The 21,467-nt window shown below is 45.7% G+C and overlaps 5 protein-coding genes across 5 annotated transcripts; 3 read left to right on the top strand and 2 right to left on the bottom strand.

Annotated features, from left to right (window-relative positions):
* Positions 1-964: 964 nt before the first annotated feature.
* On the top strand, positions 965-2,647 carry N7473_013124 (uncharacterized protein; the record flags this gene model as incomplete). The annotated part of the gene is made up of 1 exon (XM_057159063.1): positions 965-2,647. The coding sequence occupies one exon, from the start codon at positions 965-967 to the stop codon at positions 2,645-2,647; it is 1,683 nt and encodes a 560-aa protein (XP_057002251.1).
* Positions 2,648-3,935: 1,288 nt separating this feature from the next.
* On the top strand, positions 3,936-4,355 carry N7473_013123 (uncharacterized protein; the record flags this gene model as incomplete). The annotated part of the gene is made up of 1 exon (XM_057159062.1): positions 3,936-4,355. The coding sequence occupies one exon, from the start codon at positions 3,936-3,938 to the stop codon at positions 4,353-4,355; it is 420 nt and encodes a 139-aa protein (XP_057002250.1).
* Positions 4,356-15,957: 11,602 nt separating this feature from the next.
* On the bottom strand, positions 15,958-18,469 carry N7473_013122 (uncharacterized protein; the record flags this gene model as incomplete). Its single annotated transcript, XM_057159061.1, has 2 exons — positions 15,958-18,299; positions 18,361-18,469. 2 exons carry the CDS (start codon positions 18,467-18,469, stop codon positions 15,958-15,960), a joined length of 2,451 nt encoding a protein of 816 aa, XP_057002249.1.
* Positions 18,470-18,984: 515 nt separating this feature from the next.
* On the bottom strand, positions 18,985-19,254 carry N7473_013121 (uncharacterized protein; the record flags this gene model as incomplete). Its single annotated transcript, XM_057159060.1, has 1 exon — positions 18,985-19,254. The coding sequence occupies one exon, from the start codon at positions 19,252-19,254 to the stop codon at positions 18,985-18,987; it is 270 nt and encodes an 89-aa protein (XP_057002248.1).
* Positions 19,255-20,569: 1,315 nt separating this feature from the next.
* N7473_013120 (uncharacterized protein) lies at positions 20,570-20,893 on the top strand (the record flags this gene model as incomplete). The annotated part of the gene is made up of 1 exon (XM_057159059.1): positions 20,570-20,893. The coding sequence occupies one exon, from the start codon at positions 20,570-20,572 to the stop codon at positions 20,891-20,893; it is 324 nt and encodes a 107-aa protein (XP_057002247.1).
* Positions 20,894-21,467: the final 574 nt, after the last annotated feature.

Raw genomic sequence — 21,467 nt, 5'->3', positions numbered from 1 at the left:
TATGGTCTCTATGAGTCAATTCTGGTGAGCCGCGGGCATGAAGAGTGCTTATCTGTGGAAAATCGGTCAGGTCAACCTATAGATCTCAGTCAGCGTTATTCCATTCGATGTTGCGTAGGCGGCTCCTTATCACCTTCATGAAGTACAAATTAAAAGGAGAGAATGGCGATGTGCATCCAACAAATACAATGGTCAAGCAAATCAGTGTAGCTACAGAGGACAGAACTGCGAAGATAGAGACCCTCTGGTCAAGTGTAGCTTTTGGGCGTGACCTCATGATAGCAGACTTATTCATAGGGATCGAAGTACGAAGCAGACCATGCAAACAAGCATGAGTATATGTAGAATGAGGAGGGCGCCGTTCCCATCCAAGCCTCGTTGTAACGTGCGTCCCACCGCAACCGTGTCCCCTCGTACCCGCTCGGGATTGAGGTACTTTGGAAAACAATGCCAGAGAAATTGAGCAACTGGTGGCAGATCATTAAGCTTAATTTAAAATAAGGATTTAATATCTCCATTATAGACTGTTCAATTTTCACCCAAAATTACGTTGATCTTTTGGCGTATTTCATCGCAAATAAACTTCTGTTGCTAACAAGGTTTCTGTGGCAAATTGTGCTAAGCTTCCATGGTACCCAACCAGTCGTTATTTACGAAATTAAGCTCATAAGTCTTGTTAAACAGACCCCTCCGATCAAGATGTAATAAAGATTATATACTCTATACACTGTTCATATCTGAAATAATCTATCTTTCTTCCACACATGAAATTCTTAGGGTACCTGACCTGCTTATTAAGGATTGTCTATGTACAGCCCGTTACATACAAGTCGTAATGAGCATGTAATGTAATAAATTCTAATTTTAGAGATTCCTGGCCACGTGCTTCTCGGGGTCACTTGTGTTGCCCACCTCTAGAGCCAGTTTTACTTTTTCCTGTCACACCCTAAACACTCTAAATCCGATGAACGAGCACAACGACCCAGCAACAACTGTGCTCGCCCTAAACGAACAGTCTAATAAGCCCAAAAATTACTCTGCCCTATCGAGGTCTAGCGGTATTCCAAGCTCTACGTTACGCGATCGTGACCATGGTAGGATTTCCAAAAAGGAGCGTGCTGTGGAACAGCAATACCTTACTCCGCAGGAAGAAAAGTCGTTGCTGGAATACGTACTACGGTTATCGAAGAATGGTTACCCCCTCCCGGTCAAATTCTTACGTGCTCTGGCGTGGGAGATCGCCCGCCGACGCTCATCACATACGCCAATCCCGGTCGCCAATGAAGACACACGCCCACCAGGGAAGAACTGGCCACAAGCATTTTACAACCGTCACCCCCAGCTGACATCGAGGACACTAAAAGCAATAGACTGGAAGAGACATGATCACAATATCTACGACAAGGTGCAGGATTGGTTTCGCGTCATCAAGACGGAGCTGGACAATCCGGCGATCCTCGCGGAGAATGTTTATAACATGGACGAGACAGGCGTCCTCCTGAGCGTTTTGGGTGCTCTCAAGGTGTTAGTAGGGCGGGAGGAGATGTGTAAATACCGTGGTGCTGCTGTAAAACGGAAAATGGTTACTGCCGTTGAGTGCCTGTCGGCAGATGGTAGGTCTCTGAATCCCCTGGTCGTTTGGCCTGCTTCTACCCACCGTAGTAATTGGACCACTTACCCCACTCCCGGATGGCATTTTGCCTGTTCCAAGAACGGATACACAGACAGCTCCATCAACCTGTACTGGATCCAGCATGTCTTTGACCCTCAAACCAAGGCTCGTGCTAGTAAGCGGCCGCGCGTTTTGATTAGCGACGGGTTTGCTGCGCATGAGTCCCTCGAGGTCTTGAAGTTTTGTCTAGCAAATAACATCATTCCCTGCCGACTTCCCTCGCATACTTCGCATAAGCTTCAGCCGTGTGATGTGGGCGTGTTCAGTGCCCTGAAGACTGCCTATCGGGAACAGGTAGAGCTCTTCTATCGGGGTGGAGCTAATGCTGTGCGGTTGGAGCATTTCACTTCCCTTTATAGCCGGGCGCGAAACTCTGCTGTAATGCCCCGTAACATCAACGCGGGCTGGTCTAAAACTGGATTGTTTCCTTGGAACCCTGACCGGGTACTGAAGGACATTCAACCGCCGCCCGGAGCCAGTTGCTCCAACGGAGGGAATGTTGCTAAAGTAGCCCATTACCCTGCCAGTGCAGAGCTGCTACAAACACCACAAACACCCATCACGGCTGATGGTCTAAAATGGCTGTGTCATAAAATGCAAAAAGAAGCTCGTGGGTGGGACGAAGATTCTAAGCTTCTCGTCAACCGTCTTGCCCACGCAGCGGAGAAGGCATTCGCGGACCGTGCACTTCTTCGGAATGACAACGAGCGGCTGTTGGCACAGAACAATGAAAAACGAAGTCGAACATCGAAGCCAGCGCGCAAGGTGGGCAATGCTAAAGTTATGAGCTACGAAGATATAATCGAGGCCCAGCGCAACCTTGAGGCAAAAAAAGCCTCCCAGGCTGGAAAGCGCAAGACCAATTCCAGTAATGGGCGCCAACCAAAAAGGTCTTGCAGTGATGATGTACGAAGGGCTGAAGATGAAATACAAAGCTGGGACTTCAAAGAGTACTGTTCGGTTATTAGCTTTTGATAGGCCACCTTTCTTTCTGCTTTTGAACTACGATTAAGTGCGCGCACCACGTGTTTCATACGGCAAAAGAGATCATAGGGCATTTTCGGCATTTTCATTGATCATTCATCCGTAGGATTCTGTGTACGTAGGTGGTCGCACTTGTTTCGGGACGCACTGTATAACTCTTACGGCTTTACATGATCAAACGAATGAGAATTACACCACTACACCAGTAAGACGAGTCACGGTCCTTATCATTGAGTGCTTCCGGTTGAAGATATTCACTGGGCTTTGAATTAGGGGGATATAGAAATAAAACCGAACCACATTATTTGCCTGTCTTAAACGCCAATTTACACTGGTCTGTATTGGGCATTAGCATGTGATCTAGAGATGGTAATGGATGCCCAACAATGCACAGTCATTCCTACAAGGGCTGGCTGACTGCGTTTCTGTCGATCCGTTCCCCGCTTCTTCTTTCGCCGAGGGGCCTCCTCTTTCTACCAGTGAGCCTGGGCTCAGGAGGTTTCATAACCACCAAGTTGAGAAAGATGGCAAAGAAAGAAAGGTTGGAGTGAGAGTTTCCCGTCAGTGAACCACTGCATATTAATAGACATAGATCAAGCAGATGGGCAAAGTATCGACTCTTCCTCGTCGCCTCCCGCACCGACCTACCCGGACTCTCTCGGCCCTTAAACGCTCCCCCAAGTCAGGGATGGAACGAGACAGGATTCAATACTCGACGAGTGCAGCCGGGACTTTTCAGCTTGCCTGATTTTCGATACCATGTCGCAGCGGCGCTCATACCTACATCCGTTTGGGATGATCGGGAGCTAAGCTTCTTACAAAGGTTCAAAAAAGCTCATTTTTTTGAACACTTCGGGAAGATCGAAAATCAAATTAGTAACAACGGATGGGACGAAAATGATATTAAGAGGATCGTGGCAATTGAAGAAACCGGATGGACGAACCAGGCTTTGGATGATGTTACAAATAAATGTGAGTAATTAGTTGCAAGGCTTTCCAACGAGAAACATAGCCTAGAAGCTATGGTCTTGAAATTTCTTCTTACTGTGAAGATAATTAACACGGTACAGTCAACGTCATCCTTTGGAATTGCTGGCAGGATGATTGGCCGTGTCAAAAGAAGCCCTATTATAACCCACTATGGTGGAACTGTCATGACGTTGCAATGCTTTTCATTCATCTTATTGATATATCTGGGGCTTCCGATAGAAAGCTTCCCCGTATCTATCACCTGCTATGTCGCCGGAGACGCGACCTCCAAAGCGCAATCGAGTCTCATATGATGCTCGCACCCTTGACTACAGCGGTTTCATTACGACCTGCCACTGATATATTTTCAATATTAGCTCAAATCACGGGTGTCTTTGGTGCTGGTACTGGCGTCGGTGCTTCCAGTCTTACTTTTAGCGCTGGCGGCATCGGTGTTGAAGCAGCAGGTAGCGCACTGGCTTTGACAAATCCTTTGCTGACTGGCGCTCTTGCTTTAGGACTGACGGGCTTTTTGGCAATCAAGTTATACTCCAACATAGACCAGAAGGCTGCGTTGAAGATGCGAGCCAAAATAATGGCCTGCCTTGAGGAGAAGTTCCCCAGATTGAAGGAAGCCAAACAATGGGTTGATTCGGGCTTTACGGATTCCGAGGATACTCTGGCTGAAGGGTTCAAGTTATTTCAACAATGGCTTGCAACAGATGTATGACATGTAACTTAATTTTTCTGTTCAGATGGGTTGGTTCCGTGTCCTGAATTGATGGTGACGATCTCCTTCAAATACTCGTAGATAATCGTAAAACTTTCTTCTCTCTGTACTGCAACCGTAGCCTTTTGAGTTAATTGGATCGCCAGACGATCAACATCATTGTCAACCTCCCTATCACTCTCATGCGATATAGAAACATTGTGAAAACGTTCTCGTTCTCTTGTCGATTTCATATGCAAACTCACCTCGACTATTCAAAGGGAAGGAGCATAGATAACTCTCCGTCTTTTCGCAGTGTGAGTATCTCAACTTCTGTGCCTTCCAGTTTATGCCGTGGCGCTGAACTTCATCACAAAATGGACACCGAATGTAGTAGTCGGTCGCGTTCCACCAGATAACGTCGGCTTCAGGAGAGGTTTTTATTGTGGAATGATATGCAGGAACAGGGAGCAAATTGATTCAACTAGGTTGACTAGATAGATGGAAAGAAGCAGACAAAAGGCGAATATGGGAGATCAATCCACCAGTATGAGAGAATTCAACTATCAGCGGGGTGAGATTCGACGTGGAAATGTTGGCCTTACTAAGCTGAAATTCTAGTCCAATTGGCCAGTTTATGGTGGAGTCCACCGAAATCCGAATGATGTCAAATGACAAGTGTAACATAAGTCATTTCTGGACTCAAAGGGCAATAACACGTGACTATATAGAGGTTAAATTTGGACTTGGTTTTTTACGGAACAGTAGTGTGACAGGATCGTATGTATTGTAATTTTACGTGTTCCTTTACTAAGCAAACAAATGTATCCCAAGCTTCTCACGAGCGAGCGTATATCACGTTCTTTCAAATATAAACCGAAGAGAGAGGATTAGATTCTTCGTGGAATTCGCTGTGATGCATTTATTTTCTAAGGGTATAAATTCTTGTTACTCCGGAGGATAGGAAGTTGTGGACCATGCTGGATTTGGCCGAACTATAGGAGAGATCTCAGAACACACGGTCGCAATCCTCGTAATGAGATATACCCAAAATATACGTAATTTTTCGTAAAAATGAAGTATATCGATGGGTGAGTAGTACTAAAAAATGCAATTTCTTTTTATTGCAATTTATCCGCACATTGCTCACTTTCTGTGTGTTTCGTTCCAAAGTATCTTGAGGTTGAGCGGGTGCGGCGGGAAGCGGTTGCAAAGGGATTGACGTTACTTCTTCATCAACCGGTAAATATCTGCTATTTACTTGTGGCTTGATTGTTTCCCAAACTTCCCCGTAACTTGGCCTGTGATAACAGCGAAATGTGGGCGCCTGAAATCCCGTTGTATCGCGAATATGCTATCCATACCTTGAAATGTTGCAACCTAGCACAATCCATTTCTGCCTTGCCCTCATTTCATACACCTTCTATCTACGACCCCGTTCGCCTACTAGAGCTAAGTTAACCCACTGGGAGAGGATTCAATTTTTGTAGGTCTTGTTGTGATAGATATATTTGCTAAGGAGAATAAAACCTTGTTATTCCGGAGGATGGGAGGTTGTGGGCTATGCTGGATTTAGTCGAACTGTAAAAGATATCTCGAAACACACGGTCGCAACCCTCGCCATAAGATATACATAAACTCAACGTAATTTTTTCGTTCAGATCCACTTTACCGATGGGAAAGTAATACCAATCAAATTACATAGTTTTTCTTGCAATTACCATGCGAATTATTCACTTTCTGTGTGTTTGGTCCCAAAGTATCTTGAGGTTGAGCGGGTGCGGCGGGAAACGGTTGGAGAGGGATTAACGTTACTGGCCATTACTGTCCTATTTTGCTCCGACATACCCCTACTCCGACGTCTAAATTGAACTCCTGCTCTCTGCTCGCCCGTCATGTCTAGATCACGTAGTACTCCTTTTGAGGCTTGTCAAGTACACATGTAGAGGAAGGTTTCATCCCAAGGCGTGCTTTTCTTCGACAAATATGGCTAAGTGAGCGATAGACCAGTGTTCTTCTTACTGAATACCTTCAATTGTTTGCAGTAGTTAATGGAGGTATGACAATCTAAAATAAGCAAGACTGGGTTCGCCTGTCGAGATGACCACGTCTTGTTGGCTACGTATGTCCCTGAAATGCTTGGGTCCTGCCAGTGCCGTCTCGGTTAATTGGAGTAAGTAGGACCCAAGCTTATAATGGCTTGCTCAGCTGCACAATGGTCTTGCCAGGATCCACATCTCTAAATGTCATACTATACACGAAGCCTAAGTAAGTCCGGATTTGCACCAGATAATATGTACTTCTATTTCTGATCCCAGAGAGTTCTAAGGATACCCAAAAATATTTCTTCTGTGATCCCAAATTTAGATTCCGTACTGTAGTGTTGAGGAATAAATACCTTGGCTAAGGAGAACAGAAATTCAAGATCATTTTAACTGGAAACCCCTTTTGCCCATCAGAGGATGGAACCGGAACTAAAGTACAAATTCGGTATGTATCCCTCCTATCTCATTAAGGGCCACCTGAGCGCGATTTGAGATTGCCTAACTATTCAGAATACGGCAAGCGTTCGGTTACTTGCATCAATCGTTGCGGCCGCAAAATAGGAAAAGACGAGCTCCGAGTCGGCTCTCGGCATAAAGAACAAAAGAACAACAAACAGATCCAGTGGGAATGGCGACACTGGTAAATGGAGACTAAAGCTCAGTGTCCTTGATTGTATTTTACTAATATTGCTAAGGTCGTGTATTCCCGATGAGGTAATGCATGATATTGTCATAACGAATTTCGGCAAAGGATGTTTAGAGCGTCCAGACTTAATGCTTACGACCTCGGGCGTGGCAGATCTGACAGATTGTCCTCTTCGCGAAGTAGACGAGCAGGATATGTATTACAGTATTTTGCAATACTGCGAAAAGCAAGCTTCAAATAAAAAGGTACATTCATACTCCAGCTCTTTCTTGGCCCATCTGAGAGTTACGAACTTTTGCCATATTATCATCAAACCAAAATTTTACTAATTCAGTTGCCTACGTACAGGGTCATAGACCGAAAAGAGACAGACTTCATCATTCTACTGGCCATAGGAGAAAAGACATCACGAGTGTCGACGAAAGACATCAAAAGGCTCAAAAAGGCAATGTGCAAACGACGCCCGAGTCCGAGGCGGAAGAAGTGAAAACCCGCCCCCAAGACCCCTCAAGACACCCCCCAACCCGTTCCCAGACGCCCCCAGAGACACCCCCAGAGGCTCGCTCAGAAACTCCCCCAAAGCGCAGGGTTAGCCCCAGGAGAGGTCAAATGACGCTCGATGCGGAAGAAGTGAAAAGTCCTCGAAGCAGGGGTAGAACTCGAAAAGGCAAAGGAAGTGTGCATCCTGTGGCCGAGGCTCCCCAAAATAGGCTTGAGGGGCTGATTCTACATGAAATTGAAGCTGTCTGTGACGCACTACATGACATCATAGAATACATACGCCGTGAGCAGGGGCGCGGCAAAATGAGTGAATACAGGTAGTACACGATATTAACGGGAGCTATAAGGGCATGCAAAGCGTTAACTCTGGGTTCCTCTATGAACAATTCGATTTATGATTACAAACAATGCAGAGATACAAGATAGATGGAAGATTGTTAAGCGATGTGTTCATTCTTGGCCTCTCGGCGTACTGTTTTCAACCCTTTATTTCGCGATATTGAATCCGGTCATGACGGTCTTTCGCTGAAATGGTTTTTTCGTAGTAAACTTCTGTAGTGGGTTGGCTAGCTAAGCGAAAATCGAGACTAGTTAGGAGACCTAGCCGCTCTAAACTCACCAAGTTAGTTGTGGAGTTCGGCTTGAAAACGAGACGGTTTAATGTTGTGAAGGCAGTCTGGATGACTGAAATTGCACATTATGTTGATCAAATTTCACGATAACGAATTAAGATACGTAATTAGTTATTACGGCGTAATTCCCCGTGAACCGGCAATAATATTCGCTGAATTAGAATTCGCTGGTAAGTTCCGTCCGCGAAATTCTGTAGCCTCTAGCATAAAAGAAAATATTAACGTCTTCACGAGTCAATCTATGAGGTTGAGAGGAGACTATGTTGATCCCCAGTCCCCAAGAAAGTATAATCTGGACACATTCTATATGTGAACTATACAAGCAGTGAAGGCTGGTCAAATCCAGCGTTGAGCTTTCTATCACGTCTCACGAGAGGACGTTTGCCTAAATGCTCACGCATATGGCCTCTGGCAACCTACAGCATGTAAATATCAGATTCGAGCCTTTGTATGCAGGGATAGTCATTCATGATGTATTGAGTTCTGTGTATCTGCGTGGACTCTCATTTTTCGACGTCACAGTAGTTAACATGCATCTTCCACACTCAGCTACCGCCCCGTCATAAAAGTACTCGGAAGATAAGTAGAACGGCTGCAGCCTGATTTTGTGACTAGATTGTAAAAGAGACACAGTAACATTATCGGTACTTGTGGTCTTATATATTTTCCTATTTATATTACAGTAACTTACTGTAGCAGTGTTGTGCGTAACATCTTCAAGGGTCAAATTCCGATACTAGACCATAAGGATATAATAGGCAAGGATCATGAGAGTAGAAAGTGTTAAAATCCTCATGCAAGAAATAGACCTATTGTCAATAACACGGACACCACGGCATACTAGCAGTCGGAATATTCTAGGGTATGGTGAAGATAAAGTCAGCACTGATCGCCCGCATGAGTCAAGTGCATTGGGATCCGCTCCATAGTCCAGGAGGAGTTTGATGATCATGATATGTCCACTCTGGATTGCCAAAAACAGAGGCCCCGCCTCCGCTGTAAGCCCAGGCGGAGGACTTGGGCTCACATCACACCTCAAAAGTAATTGAACAACTCGGCAGTGACCGTTTGCGGCTGTTATGCATATAGGCGCCAATTCTGTTCGTAACCATGATGTGGCTTCATCTCGCACTATTGCATCCGCTGGACAACCATGCCTCAGGATCTTTTGCACAAACTCTTCCTAGCCACACGCAGCGGCTACGGACAGAAGCAAAGGGTGGATATATTTACATTCAAGTACAGTCTTGGAATCCAACTCTAGGGCTTCCCGAAGGAATGCAGCCACTTGGTAATGCCTCCCACATGCAGCCCACCATAATAGGAGCATTTGAGATGCAGGCGCTGACCCCGGCCTAGGGCATGCCCCATACTCTCCAAGCAGCTTTACAGGTTCAAGATGACCGCTTCTGGCTGCCTATCAGAACATCGATCCATTTGGGTAAGCCCGGGTATTGGGATCGGCTCCCGCGTAAAGCAAATGGTGTGCCACGTTCATATGTTCATTTCGTAGAGCATGAAACCGCGCGGTTTGGCCGTTGCGATCTAACGCTTCGACATCACAGTGGACTTCTGTCAAGAGTTGCACGACTTGGAGTCCATGTTCTGCAGCAATTAACAAGGCTGTCTGGCCGCTATCGCTAGAACGCGAATCAACATATGCCATAGATTTCGGCGGCTGACGGTTGGCGTATGCAGACCACTTCAGCGTACGCTTCGTGGGTTGATGTGCAAGCTTCTTGGTAGTGTTCTGTGGTTCCGAGCGACAGCGAGCAGATCCGAATTCATAAGTGCCGGTGTTGCCTTAACAGCTGATAGATCTCTTACGTCCATCAATGTTGACTTCCGCCGGTTACCAGCCTCCAAGATGTTTGTTACAGTCTCGACAAGACCAGAACGTGCTGCCCAGAGAAGGGCGGTACTACCAGAATGACGAATGTTGTGCTGGTAGAGAGTGCGCTTTAGCAACAAATGAAGGTCCCTGCACACTGGCGAAAAAGAAGATATATCCGGCCGCCCTTCCAGAGATTAGCGATATGACGCAAAAGTTCATTAGGCAGAATGAAAATTTGTATCGATAGCAAATCGGAAAGATTGATATATAGCTTGCAGTAGGAGCTCGCTATCGTGAAAAGTTTTTGGGATTTATAAACAGTAGTTTCAGCACCACCTACGTACACAAAGTACCAAATGTCTGTGAATGTGAACACCATACAGTCTGTGAACATCCAATCCCCCACCAAATCTACAAAACCAATTGTGATCGATTTATCAACCACGTATTAATTGTATTAGCTAGATAATAATACTAGTAATTAAGTATATTATTACAGCCGAGAGAAAGTGGGAACAATTCCGTGCATTCGACAAAGGAAACAAGTGTAGAGAAGGGAAGGAAGAAGAGAATCTATCTACTAGGGGGTGTTGATCTACACCATCTCTTATCATCCCGCTTCATTTTGCAGACTTCAGGATGCAAACTGAGCACTCCATATAGTGACGCTAGACTACCCGTCACATACATCAATATCTAGCATACCAGCCCTTCACCTTCTTGACCACGGCAATTTTGCGTTGGAGAAATTGGATAGAGCTATCAATCTTGCTCTGGTCTATTAAATTCCAACCAACCTTGAGCCCAGTGAGAAATTGATCCCAATTCATCTCAGACCTTCCTGTATCGGCTAATTGAGGAGAAAGCTCGAAGATTTTCTCTATTAATAGATTCCACGCGTTGTCAAAATTGAGAGATATATTGTGGGACTGAGGGCTTCAAGGGCATTTTGAGACCGTTTCGACACTATCTGGACTGACTTTCGGGCTGATTTCTATGACAATACGCCGTTTTCTTTTGTATTTACTGTTTCATGCGCTTTGGCTGGTTTTCGGATCACTCTTGCTTCCGCCGGAGGAAGCGCTTGCATAGCCATACGCCACTAGGTAATAGTGTAGATTGTGGATGGATTGATTGGATTTGAAATGGCCAGGAATTGATTGCCTGATATTGTCGGTACAGACAAGCCCAGGGGCGGGATTAGCGGCGGGAATAGCGTGACCTGCAAGGCAAAAAATGAAATTTCCTAAAGTCTTCAAACAGCGGCAGCCATTTCGAATGATGCCAGATCGGAAACTTCAAATCAGCCACCAGCCCGGGTATAGGGGGACAAAAAGATATAATTCCGAATGTACTCTAGATTTGTCACTAAATAAATATAGCACGCATACGCAGGAAGGAAATGAAGTGGGATTCACATTATACATTAATATAGAATTGGAAGCGATACCGTGCTAAATGTTAAGGAGGCCCATGGGCTAGCAGTGCACAGCATCAGAAATTATTAGGCATGGCTTTGCATAGGTGCCCAGACTTTGCGAGGTGGTTCTCCATACCACCGCTACAACTTCAACATTGCCTGGCGCAGGCAAGTATTCATGTATAGTAAAGTAGAACAGATGCTAACACCGCACCCAGAAAGTTTGTCAAGAGTGGGGTGCCGCCCTCAAGTGCCCGATATCGAGAAGCCATCCTTTCCGAACCCTTTTTCCAAGACTTATAGGAAAGCTGCACTCTGTTTCTGACAATGCATTCCAAATAATTTTGTTATATTGTGTGGACCTCTTCCTTCGTATATTGAGGACGCCCCTTGGAAATCTGATTTCAGATCCAAAATCCTTCATTCAGTCGTTTATAGCGTGCTTTATACTATCACAAAAAGGTAACCCCTCCCCCTCCCCCTCTCCCCCTACCCGGCCAGTGGCCCCTTCTCTTGCAAGGGAATGTGAACTTGACTGACTATGGGCAAGTTATGAGCCGTGATGCTATAAGAACGGATTTTCTAGAACAATACTCAATGAAATACAGGATAAGTCTGGAAAAATGGGAGTTGTCCATACTGGAAAGTCTTGACTGGAACCTACAAATGTCTACTTGGTTTGAAGCGATGGCCAATATCGCAGAACAGGGGGCAAAAGCCGTTGACAGAGACAGTCAGGATAAGACAAACTTGGTGCCTTCTTTCATTGCGACATTCGACTTACTCTCTTTATCATAGAGCAGGTTCTTTCATTGCCAGCTTAATGAAGTCCCTTCGAATAACTCTGCCAAGATCAGTGAGAGATTGATCCAAGCAGCTATGCCGCGATAGTCCCATGAAGACTGGAAAAGTGGGCCGAGGATCCCGGTTTAGTTGTCTACATAACCAATGTCGAGTATTAGTTAGGTTACCCAGTAATGCTTACGTCATGTTGCCCTAGCTTGCAGTAACTAACAGCTCTGTTTAACTGAACTGCCCCATCCCCATCCTAATTTCTTGAAAAGACATGTGTTTTGCGATACACTACTGGCTTGGTATATACAATATTCGGACGGCATGGTATACACTTACAAAGTGCCCTTTGTTTATTCATCGGTTACGAAGCGTTTGTCGGTAAGCAATATCATCTTCAGCTTGGACTATGTTTGAATCAGCATTGGTACACTGTCTTCAGAAATATATGTGCGTCACCAACACACTTCCATGTTTGTTCCTCGGATCCTGATTGCCAAAGTATACATTGAGAGTTTTCCCGCACTGTCCGTGCTCAATAGAACGGAGTTATATTTTCCAGTAATTCCCAGAAACGTACCATCAACTGACACATCAGTGCCACGTTAGAAATGCCCCCCAATGAAGATTTCCCAACCTTTTTCTCCACATACGATCTCACCTTCCGGATCGGTCCGTCCCCTTTCATTGGCTTTCATTGCAATCCATATTGAATCATCTCGGCACGGTCATGAATGGCGCCTGTCACAATCCCTGTTATTATGCAATCCACAAAATTCCCCACTCAGCGGATTCGGCTATTATGAAGTGAGTATACACAAGATTGACCTCAGCTAAGCATCTAGACCATCGAAGGGACGAGCCAAGTAGTAAGCTTGAGTAGTAGCTTTCCCAAGAGTGTGTTATAAATGAAACTACGATCAGCTTCAGGAAGATACGAGCGCCTTTATTATGTCGACAAGCGCCGCGAATACGACAGGATATAGTAATCAGCAACACGTTTCAGCGAATAAAAGATGAAGGATAGCAGAGCTGGACGAGTAGCTTCGACAGCTCAAGGATAAGCGCAAGGGGCCGAGTCTATTAACGAAAGTCCAAGAAGAGCTGGTTAGACTCTACGCAGAGAGAGACGGAAAGGGCTACTAAGGAGACGTGATGGCTATACTAATGCCCGTTTCTGCCACGCAAAGTGACAAAATATGCAAAACAAACGCAAAACCAAGAGTCTAGCATAGTTACCACTCTTGTGAAACAACGACCGGAATGGAGTATCAGTCGAAAAATTTGAGGAAATACGAACCCTTGAGAACGATAATCTCTATCGCCTTTTCTAAAATAGGATTAAAGAAGATATGAGAAAGATAGAAGCGGGCTGGATCGAAATCATTTCGCGACGAGAACAGAAAACGATATTGGGCGGATTAAAAAGAAGAGTGAAGCGAATTGGGCTGGGCCATCGACCCATGCATACTTCACGAGAGCAAATATCCATTTCCATCGATTAAGTGTTTGGGATTTTGGGTATTGTTCTAAAATTTGTCTACAGAAGTACGAAGTAACTTACAAGAGAAGCCGGGAAGTGCTAATTTGGGGGGGGGGGGACATAAGGTTGACAGGGTTACACTATAATCTTTGATTATTCAAATTCACTAGATGTATGCAGATAACGGCCGACCAGGGTATTGCCTGAAAATAAAACTTTCAGATTACCAAACGTCCATACGATAGAGAAGATTCCAAAATGGCATGCCTGCTGGAGCCGGGCCGGCAGCCTCTACCTTCTGCTTGCTGAAAGATACCTGCTGCTGATCATGACATGAAGGGCTTGGGCTTGGAAGGAGCCAGACGACGCACCCTCCTTTGATTTCCTGCTAAAGGATGACCGTCAAGGTGGGGTGGGGCATTGAGTTGTAGGGTATATTTACAATAAATGCTGAGGTTCTGGCCGTTTTAGGTATAATACAAGCTAGCTCCTGAGACAAGGCGTTTTTGGATAAATTTCCTTTCTGTAGTTAAGGGTCTAATGAATAACTAAGTTTAAGGAAACAATCGACGAATGTGAATAGTGACCCAGGTTTCCGGAAGCTTTGTGCGATTCCGGGAGAAGACTGGAGAAGGGTTGTAAAACAATATATTGTTTCTGGGCAGGAAATGTGGAATTCCAAGTCTCCTTTACATGCTCTCTGAACGCTTCCTCGCCTGGGTAAGTCTCCCGCCAGGGGCTTCACGCTTTTCACCTCTATCCTCACCCCAGGCTCTCCTTCTCTCGTAGTATAACAGCATTTATTTCCATGAACACGGTTCTTTCATCCAAACCTCCATAGCGGTATTATGGGTCCTGTCAGCCCACCACAACAATCACAGTGATGTTGACTCGTCGGTCATTGAAAACTCTCTTTCAACGGAAGTGTGTTATCTTACGGAAAAGCAGTCTAATCGTTAGTTTTGATACATCATTGGACTAGCAATTTCATTTCAACTCCTCGGAATTCAAGTATGGCTGTTGTACCACGCCGCCTCAGGAACCGTAGCCTCAGGAACCGTAGGGATCACACCTTGGGCCTAGTGAAAAATTCGATCAAGAACACGGCCAAGTAGTACCAAAATTCGGCTAAGTTGTGAACTGCTTGATGCAAACGTTGAAATTTTGGGTCTATGTCATCCGTTTCTACGGTCGTTAGACATACACTGGCTTCTCTCGTAGCGAGAGGGTCGATATTTTCCTGGTTTGACGAATTATGCAGGGGAGTCTTCCGAATTTTGTCAACGTCTGCACTCGGACATGAATAAGCCTTCTTACCTCAGATATCACGTTGCTGCTCTGTGCCGGAGACAACTGGGTTTCCGCGGAGGAGGTCAATCTCTGCTTAGTCCTTAGCCGCGCCATTACGCAAATAAGAGGTCGGAGTTTTACGTATTTTCGAGATAGAGCTGCGAACAGCAGGGACATATAAGTAGCAATTCAAAGCTTGATTCCCGTTTATTTTCAAACACCTTTTTTTGATGCGACTAATAGTGTCCATGTTGCCATGTATGCCCGCTACGATAGGATGCAGTTTTAGTCTCTATTTTTATCGTACCTGTATTTGGACAAAGACAATCAATTTATTGAATTCAAATTTATTTTCGCTCGATTCTTCTGGGCAGCCAGGGATACCTGGCAGCGCCAAATAGTGAGAATATGGAAAGGTCGCTCCTAAGCGAACTTGAAATATTGTAGAGTCATTTGAAAAAGCAATGATCACTTCCTTGGAGACATGGAACCTAATCTTCTGTCTTGTCACAACTTTAGTATTGATCTTCTTCCAATACGAACCTCTATTACTACATGAATGTTTAACGACCTAGTTGATGTCAGAAATAAATGTCCTTGATAACGCAGCTTAAATTGACCGATTCTTCGCCTCAAGTTTGTTCATCATCAACGGCTCAGGATACTGTAGCAGAAATGGAAACGTATGTCTCCTGTGCCATTCTAGATTAACAAAGCGTGACAGACATCACTCATGATGTCCCCGAAACGTCGAGCTTGGCAGAACGTGCCATCAACAACATCAATGTCCCTCTTGGATCTGTGCCGAGTAAGGAATTGAACTAATAAGTTAGTATGTAAGGATGTGGCATTGAAGACAAGTCTAATCATAGTATATGAAGGAAGCTTTTTTTACGAGGGCTCTCTGCTCACAAGCTAATGGCTATATATTCACTCTAAACGCTACTTGACCAGTCTAGGATTAGACCATGGATCTACACCTATTGTACAGGTACAACCATGTCCCCGGCAGCAATTGTTCTTCTGTGGCCATTGTCTCCCTTCGGTGATTGGATCGTATAGTTCTCATATGTAATGTGGCCAGTAAATTGACGTACGCCCACACTGACAGATGGTTTGTTGGCTTCGAGCAATTCATGATCAACTGGCCCGACTTTTCGCGCAGAGTCAAATTGAACCTTACTAGGCCCAATGCGGATAGTCGGCCAGTGGCACTGACGAAAAGGGTACTTTTCGTTCGTTGAACGCGTTGGCTGCTCACCCACCATGATATTCGCTTGTTTCTCATCACAGTCCAAAGATGTTTGATTTAGATACTCATTCTCTACTTCGGAAAACCTGGTTACAGATTCACACTGCAGAGAAGTTCCGAGTACTTTGGGCGTGGTTTTTTCGACGGAGCACACGGAAGAGCAACATCTATCAGACTTGGCACAAGAGAAGCATGACCAGGATGCCTTTGGTCTGAAGACCCTCCGTAGTCGACTTCGGTAGGTCCCACTTGGAGGAGATGGGGGCAGAGTTTCAGTCGTGCGCTGCGAGCAGATTATGGCGAGGGTGCAAGGTTCACCCAAGACCTTCGAGAAGAACGTCTTGACGGGACTAATATCATATTTCTGCACCCACAGTATATCCTTGTGCCGCCTGACAGATTCGGTGCTTGGTCTGCACCGTTGGTTGGGCTGTGCAACAGGAAGCGGAATCTTGACATTAAATTGATTCGGTCCAGTCCACTTAAAACATGAAAGGTGAAGAACGCGATGATGGAGCTGAACAGTCGGACGAATTTCTAACATGCGAGGATGCTTATGGCTCTCCAGGATCTCATTTGTGGCGTCATGTATTAGACACCATGTGTGATTCCAAGCCAACCCATTTTCGTGGATTTCCCATCGTTTGCCCATGGGAATACTGTAACCACCACAGCCCAAAATGGGGAAAACTGTCAGGGCTTCAACGAAAAGTTGAGCAGCGAATGGTTTAACGCTTGGTTGAGGAGGAAGCAAGTGAGTAGTGTCTGGTCCTTCCTCCACGTAGGTATCGTGAAGGAAGGAAACCAGGACAGTAATGTCGTTGAGACTGGTCATTGCACCCAAGCTGATACGGAGGGCGCCGGTCGGTCGACCTACTAGCACATCATGGTCATCACCGCAACAACCAGGGGTTGCTGCATAAAATCGCTGACGGCCAGTACGGGTGCACATTAAAGACGACGCTGTTCCATTCAGGTTGCAGGCTGAGTCCACATACAGCTGAATATCCCTTGTCGCTGCCAGTTCTTTGACATCCGCGCTGGGAATCCCGATCCCTCGGCTGTTACTCAACTTCAAAGCAATGACTGGGCCTTGTAATCTTGGATTTCCATATTCAGACCGGTATATTTGACATAGCTTGGTTCCGTTGAAGTGTCGCAATACAGAGAGCCGATCGTAGGCTTCCCCAGCTAGCCACGAGGTATGGGCTGAGATATTGGCCATCGAACCGTATAAACGCTCATGAGTGCCAAAAGCGGTGCCCAGAGCGATGATTTTAGAATGAGAAAGCGTCCCGTCTTCAAAACGCTCTCGAATTGAGGCTGTTCTTTTCGCGTACCATTTGTCGCCAGAAGCTTTCACCATGTTGATCGAACCATAGCCGAACGCCTTACGTCCATCCAGGGCATACACAGTATCTTTTCGAACAAGCAATGCACCCAAATCAGGAAATCCAAATATTTTGGCGAGACTGAGAGCCACAAAATCGGGGGCTGTTTTGCTCACATCAAGAGGAGCTGTGGATACAAAGCATTCAGCATCCAGTAGGCTGAATACGTTCCTTGCTCCTTTGCCACCTGTGTTACGGATTGCATCACACCAATGAAGCGGAAGACGACGGCCAGTCAGATCAGACTGTGCTGGAAATGCAAAAAGCCTGGGCCTGCTAGACGATGCGGTACAACTTTCCACGATCCAATTTGCCACATCTCCATCAACAAGGCAGCAATAACCCGCCGTGGCAAGTTTTCGTAGGCCTACAAGCCTGGTATGGGAGTCAATGTGATATCCATACTGAAATCCATAGGACCAAACGTCTCGAAAGAATTCGGCGACTAGCTTGACGGCGCTGGTGGCGTTTGCGACAAATACAAGGTCATAATTATCGGGATCAGCATTGAAAAACGCGAGCGCACGGAGTCGAATATCGTCTATTAGAATCTTGGACCGCTTGGCAGAAGGAGACGTGAAATGCGGGTGGCCATATAATTTAGGCATGCTGTCGTGAGTGTTTGTAACCATAGAAGCGGCATGGGGTGTTGTTCCAGCATGATCAAGATAAACGCTTCCTGTACCGTAGCAGACCCATTGTCAGTTAGGACAGAATTTTAGGGGAATGATGATACGCACTTTGCATGTCGGGGAATTCTCTCTCACGAAGGCCCTCAATATTGCGGCAGTAATTATCCACACATCCGCACCCTGTAGGATTTTCGACGGAGTTGGTCTTCATCGGCATGTCTGTATAAATGTGGAATTGTGTGGAATCTTTTGCAGGGTTCACTGTTGTTCTGAGACAGGGTGGGCTTTTGACTGGGTTGAACTACAGTTTGCGAGCACAGCACAACAAATCGCTCCTTAAGTAGTCCCGGGGGATATATCATTGAGCACATCCGAGCGAGACACGTGTAACTTTCCTGACCTGATGCGACCTTCTGGCTTTAGCCAGAAACCTGACATTCTCGCTGCTGGCCGCTGCCTGGCTGAAAGCTTCAACGCATGCACTTCACTTGATAAACCGATAGAAAGACAACTAAACAAACTTCCCAATTGTTCTCAATCAAATTCTGCTATATTTGAGAATACCCCCATAAAAGTGTAGCACGAAACGATAATTTTCTTCAGATCAGCCTATGGTAACATCCGTGAAAACGTTCTACGGTCTATGCACGGTTTCGAAATTGTCACTATCTAACAAGCAACCGATGTCTTAAATGTCAGAATGCCTCGTGAGTATAAATTCCATTCCTTCCTCTATAATTGAGCCGATTTTTCGGCCATGCCAACTCCTTTGATGGCATAGCGTTTACCATCTCCGGAAATGAACGACATCTGCTCCCATTGGTGTGGCTCTGGTAGAGCTGACCACCCATCCATCACCAGCTGCACAGCCGTGTTTGTATGTAGAGACTTGCTTTCGAGCTTATCTTTGGTCGCCCACCAGAAGGCTTGATACTCCATAGGGCTCAGTTTAATATCCTTCAAGCCGTCGTTGCCAACAACCAGGCTGCAGATGAATATCATTTTCAGGTCGTGGTTCATCCAAAGCATCTATGCACCGGGAAACATGTACCGGCCGACATAAGAGTCGAAACTCTCGACCTCGAGACCAGTTTCCTCTCGTACTTCGCGCTGCAATGCATTGACCAGTATACCCCGCCAGCTGGTAACTCCCACTTTCCTCTTAGTCCTGGCCAACGCTTAATCTGCGATAGGAGGATTTACGATTCGGATCCAAAGATCCGGACAATAGCAAGCGATGGCGTCATGCGCTGCGGACTTGTCGCGTTGGCGAAGATGTGGAGGAAGGTTGAGAGCGATACATTATTCTCTTGAAGATGTTCAAGAACCAGGCACGTTGAATACTGGACCCGAAGATGATGAAAGTGGTAACCGTAAGTATACATTGCAGTAAGTGCGAGGCACTTGAGGTTATCCCCAGCTCCACCGAGCCATGCCTTAGAAAAAATCCGAAGAATAGATTGCCATAACAAACTTTGCTAAAAGAACAGGAATAAAGTTCATGACGGATATAGTGTCCGGGATATAGGGAGAGAAGAGGTTGGAATACGAAATAGGGAGGGTGATTCGAAGGGAACCAATTGTTTTGTGAGAGACACGGGGTCTCGGGGCATGGTTGAAAGCAAGGGCTGTGTACCGCAGGCATTCGTAACATGATGTGGTTGCAGGTGACCCACTCTCGTGGCTTGGAAGCTGTTCAAGGGCAGTCGGCCGTTCCATTCTATTTCCTGCACAAAGTACCGATTCAGAAGACAGGGCGGCTTTGGTGGGCAGCATAGAAAGGTCAGACTATCATGCATTGCCATCGTCAATCAATCTCGGTGGCCCAACCTCTTATGAAAGGAAAATACAAGGTGACCACCATATAAGCCGAAACGGGTGGCGTCATTCCCAATCAGAAAGACGAGGGCGAACATTTGTTGAAGGATGACTGCTATCGACTTCCAGTTCTTGGATCTGGAGACGACGAATAACCGAACCATCATGATGCTATTCAATTTGATTTATGTCCAATTGATTACCAACGTCATGATCATTCAAGAGTGGCTGCTCGATTTGTGATCTTATTATGTCGTCCCTAATTACGCGTCACTCAATGAGGTGGGAGACTAGTGAATGCACTTCGTTCTATTATGGCCCCCACTCTCGCTTGTGGTAGCTTTATATACCGCAGCTTCCACCACCAATCTGGTTTCATGCAGCTCAATTCATTCGTTCAGACAGTCCTGCCAATTGGAAGATCGTACTCCGCGTATAAGTCAGATACTGAAGTCTTGTCCTTTCTCCTTGTGTCCCCGCTGACTAAGTCTCTATAGGCATGAACTCCATCCAGGGGTCCCTCATGCACCGCAAAGGCCTCATGCACCGCAAAGGCAAAATTAGTGCAACATTTTCCATCGAGGGCTACTGTTACTCTTTTAAGGGTAGCATATCAGAGGAATTACCTGACTTCGACCAGGAAGTTGAGCTTTCCTACAATGATGACAAGCATCTGAAGGGCAGAGGGGAAATTTTGGGAAAGATTGACGCCAAAGCCGTTTCCATCACCCTCCCCAACAAAGTCGTTATATGGGGAGATCCTCCGATCGCTGTTGATGGGGATTTTGAGATTTCTGGGACAGGTTCATGGCTCGAATTTTAGCGCCATGCGGGAATCGCCTTTTTGAAGTGCGCTCTTTGCCATCAAAGATTGCCTTTTTGTATTGGCTTTACGCAATAAATTACTCTCTATTGTTTGCTGAGCCTCTACCCATTGTTCCCGTCATACCCTATAGACCGTTGAGGTGTCTTATTCAAAATGACACCACTCTTTGAGAGCTTCACTGGTAGGGTCAATAAATTCAGTGTGAAACATTTTCCAAGCCTCGCGTGCCCACAGAGATTGATATACAATTAAGCATGTGATATGGAAGGTGAAGAGGTGTCAAGTGATCTGTCGGACTTGCAAGATGTATGGATGACCATATGACTAGTAATCTAAATCAACCATCTAGTTCTGAACCACATATACAACCGAAACTGCCTGAAAAGGTTCTCGCGATTAGAAACACGTCAAATATGCAAGCATTTGTTACACATTGACGACTGCATTGCATACGGCATTAGCACAGCATGACTATCACTAAAGTCTCGCCGTTTAATCGAGCCTGAACCCATGCAATTGCGGCACAATGTGTGAAACTTAGTTGTCATTAGGACCGCAACGCTGGTGTTAG

The sequence above is a fragment of the Penicillium subrubescens genome (genome assembly GCF_028828155.1).
Source record: "Penicillium subrubescens strain IBT 31985 chromosome Unknown utg000012l_segment0_segment0, whole genome shotgun sequence".
Lineage (NCBI taxonomy): Eukaryota > Fungi > Ascomycota > Eurotiomycetes > Eurotiales > Aspergillaceae > Penicillium > Penicillium subrubescens.
This window is presented reverse-complemented; position numbering and strand designations above follow the sequence as displayed.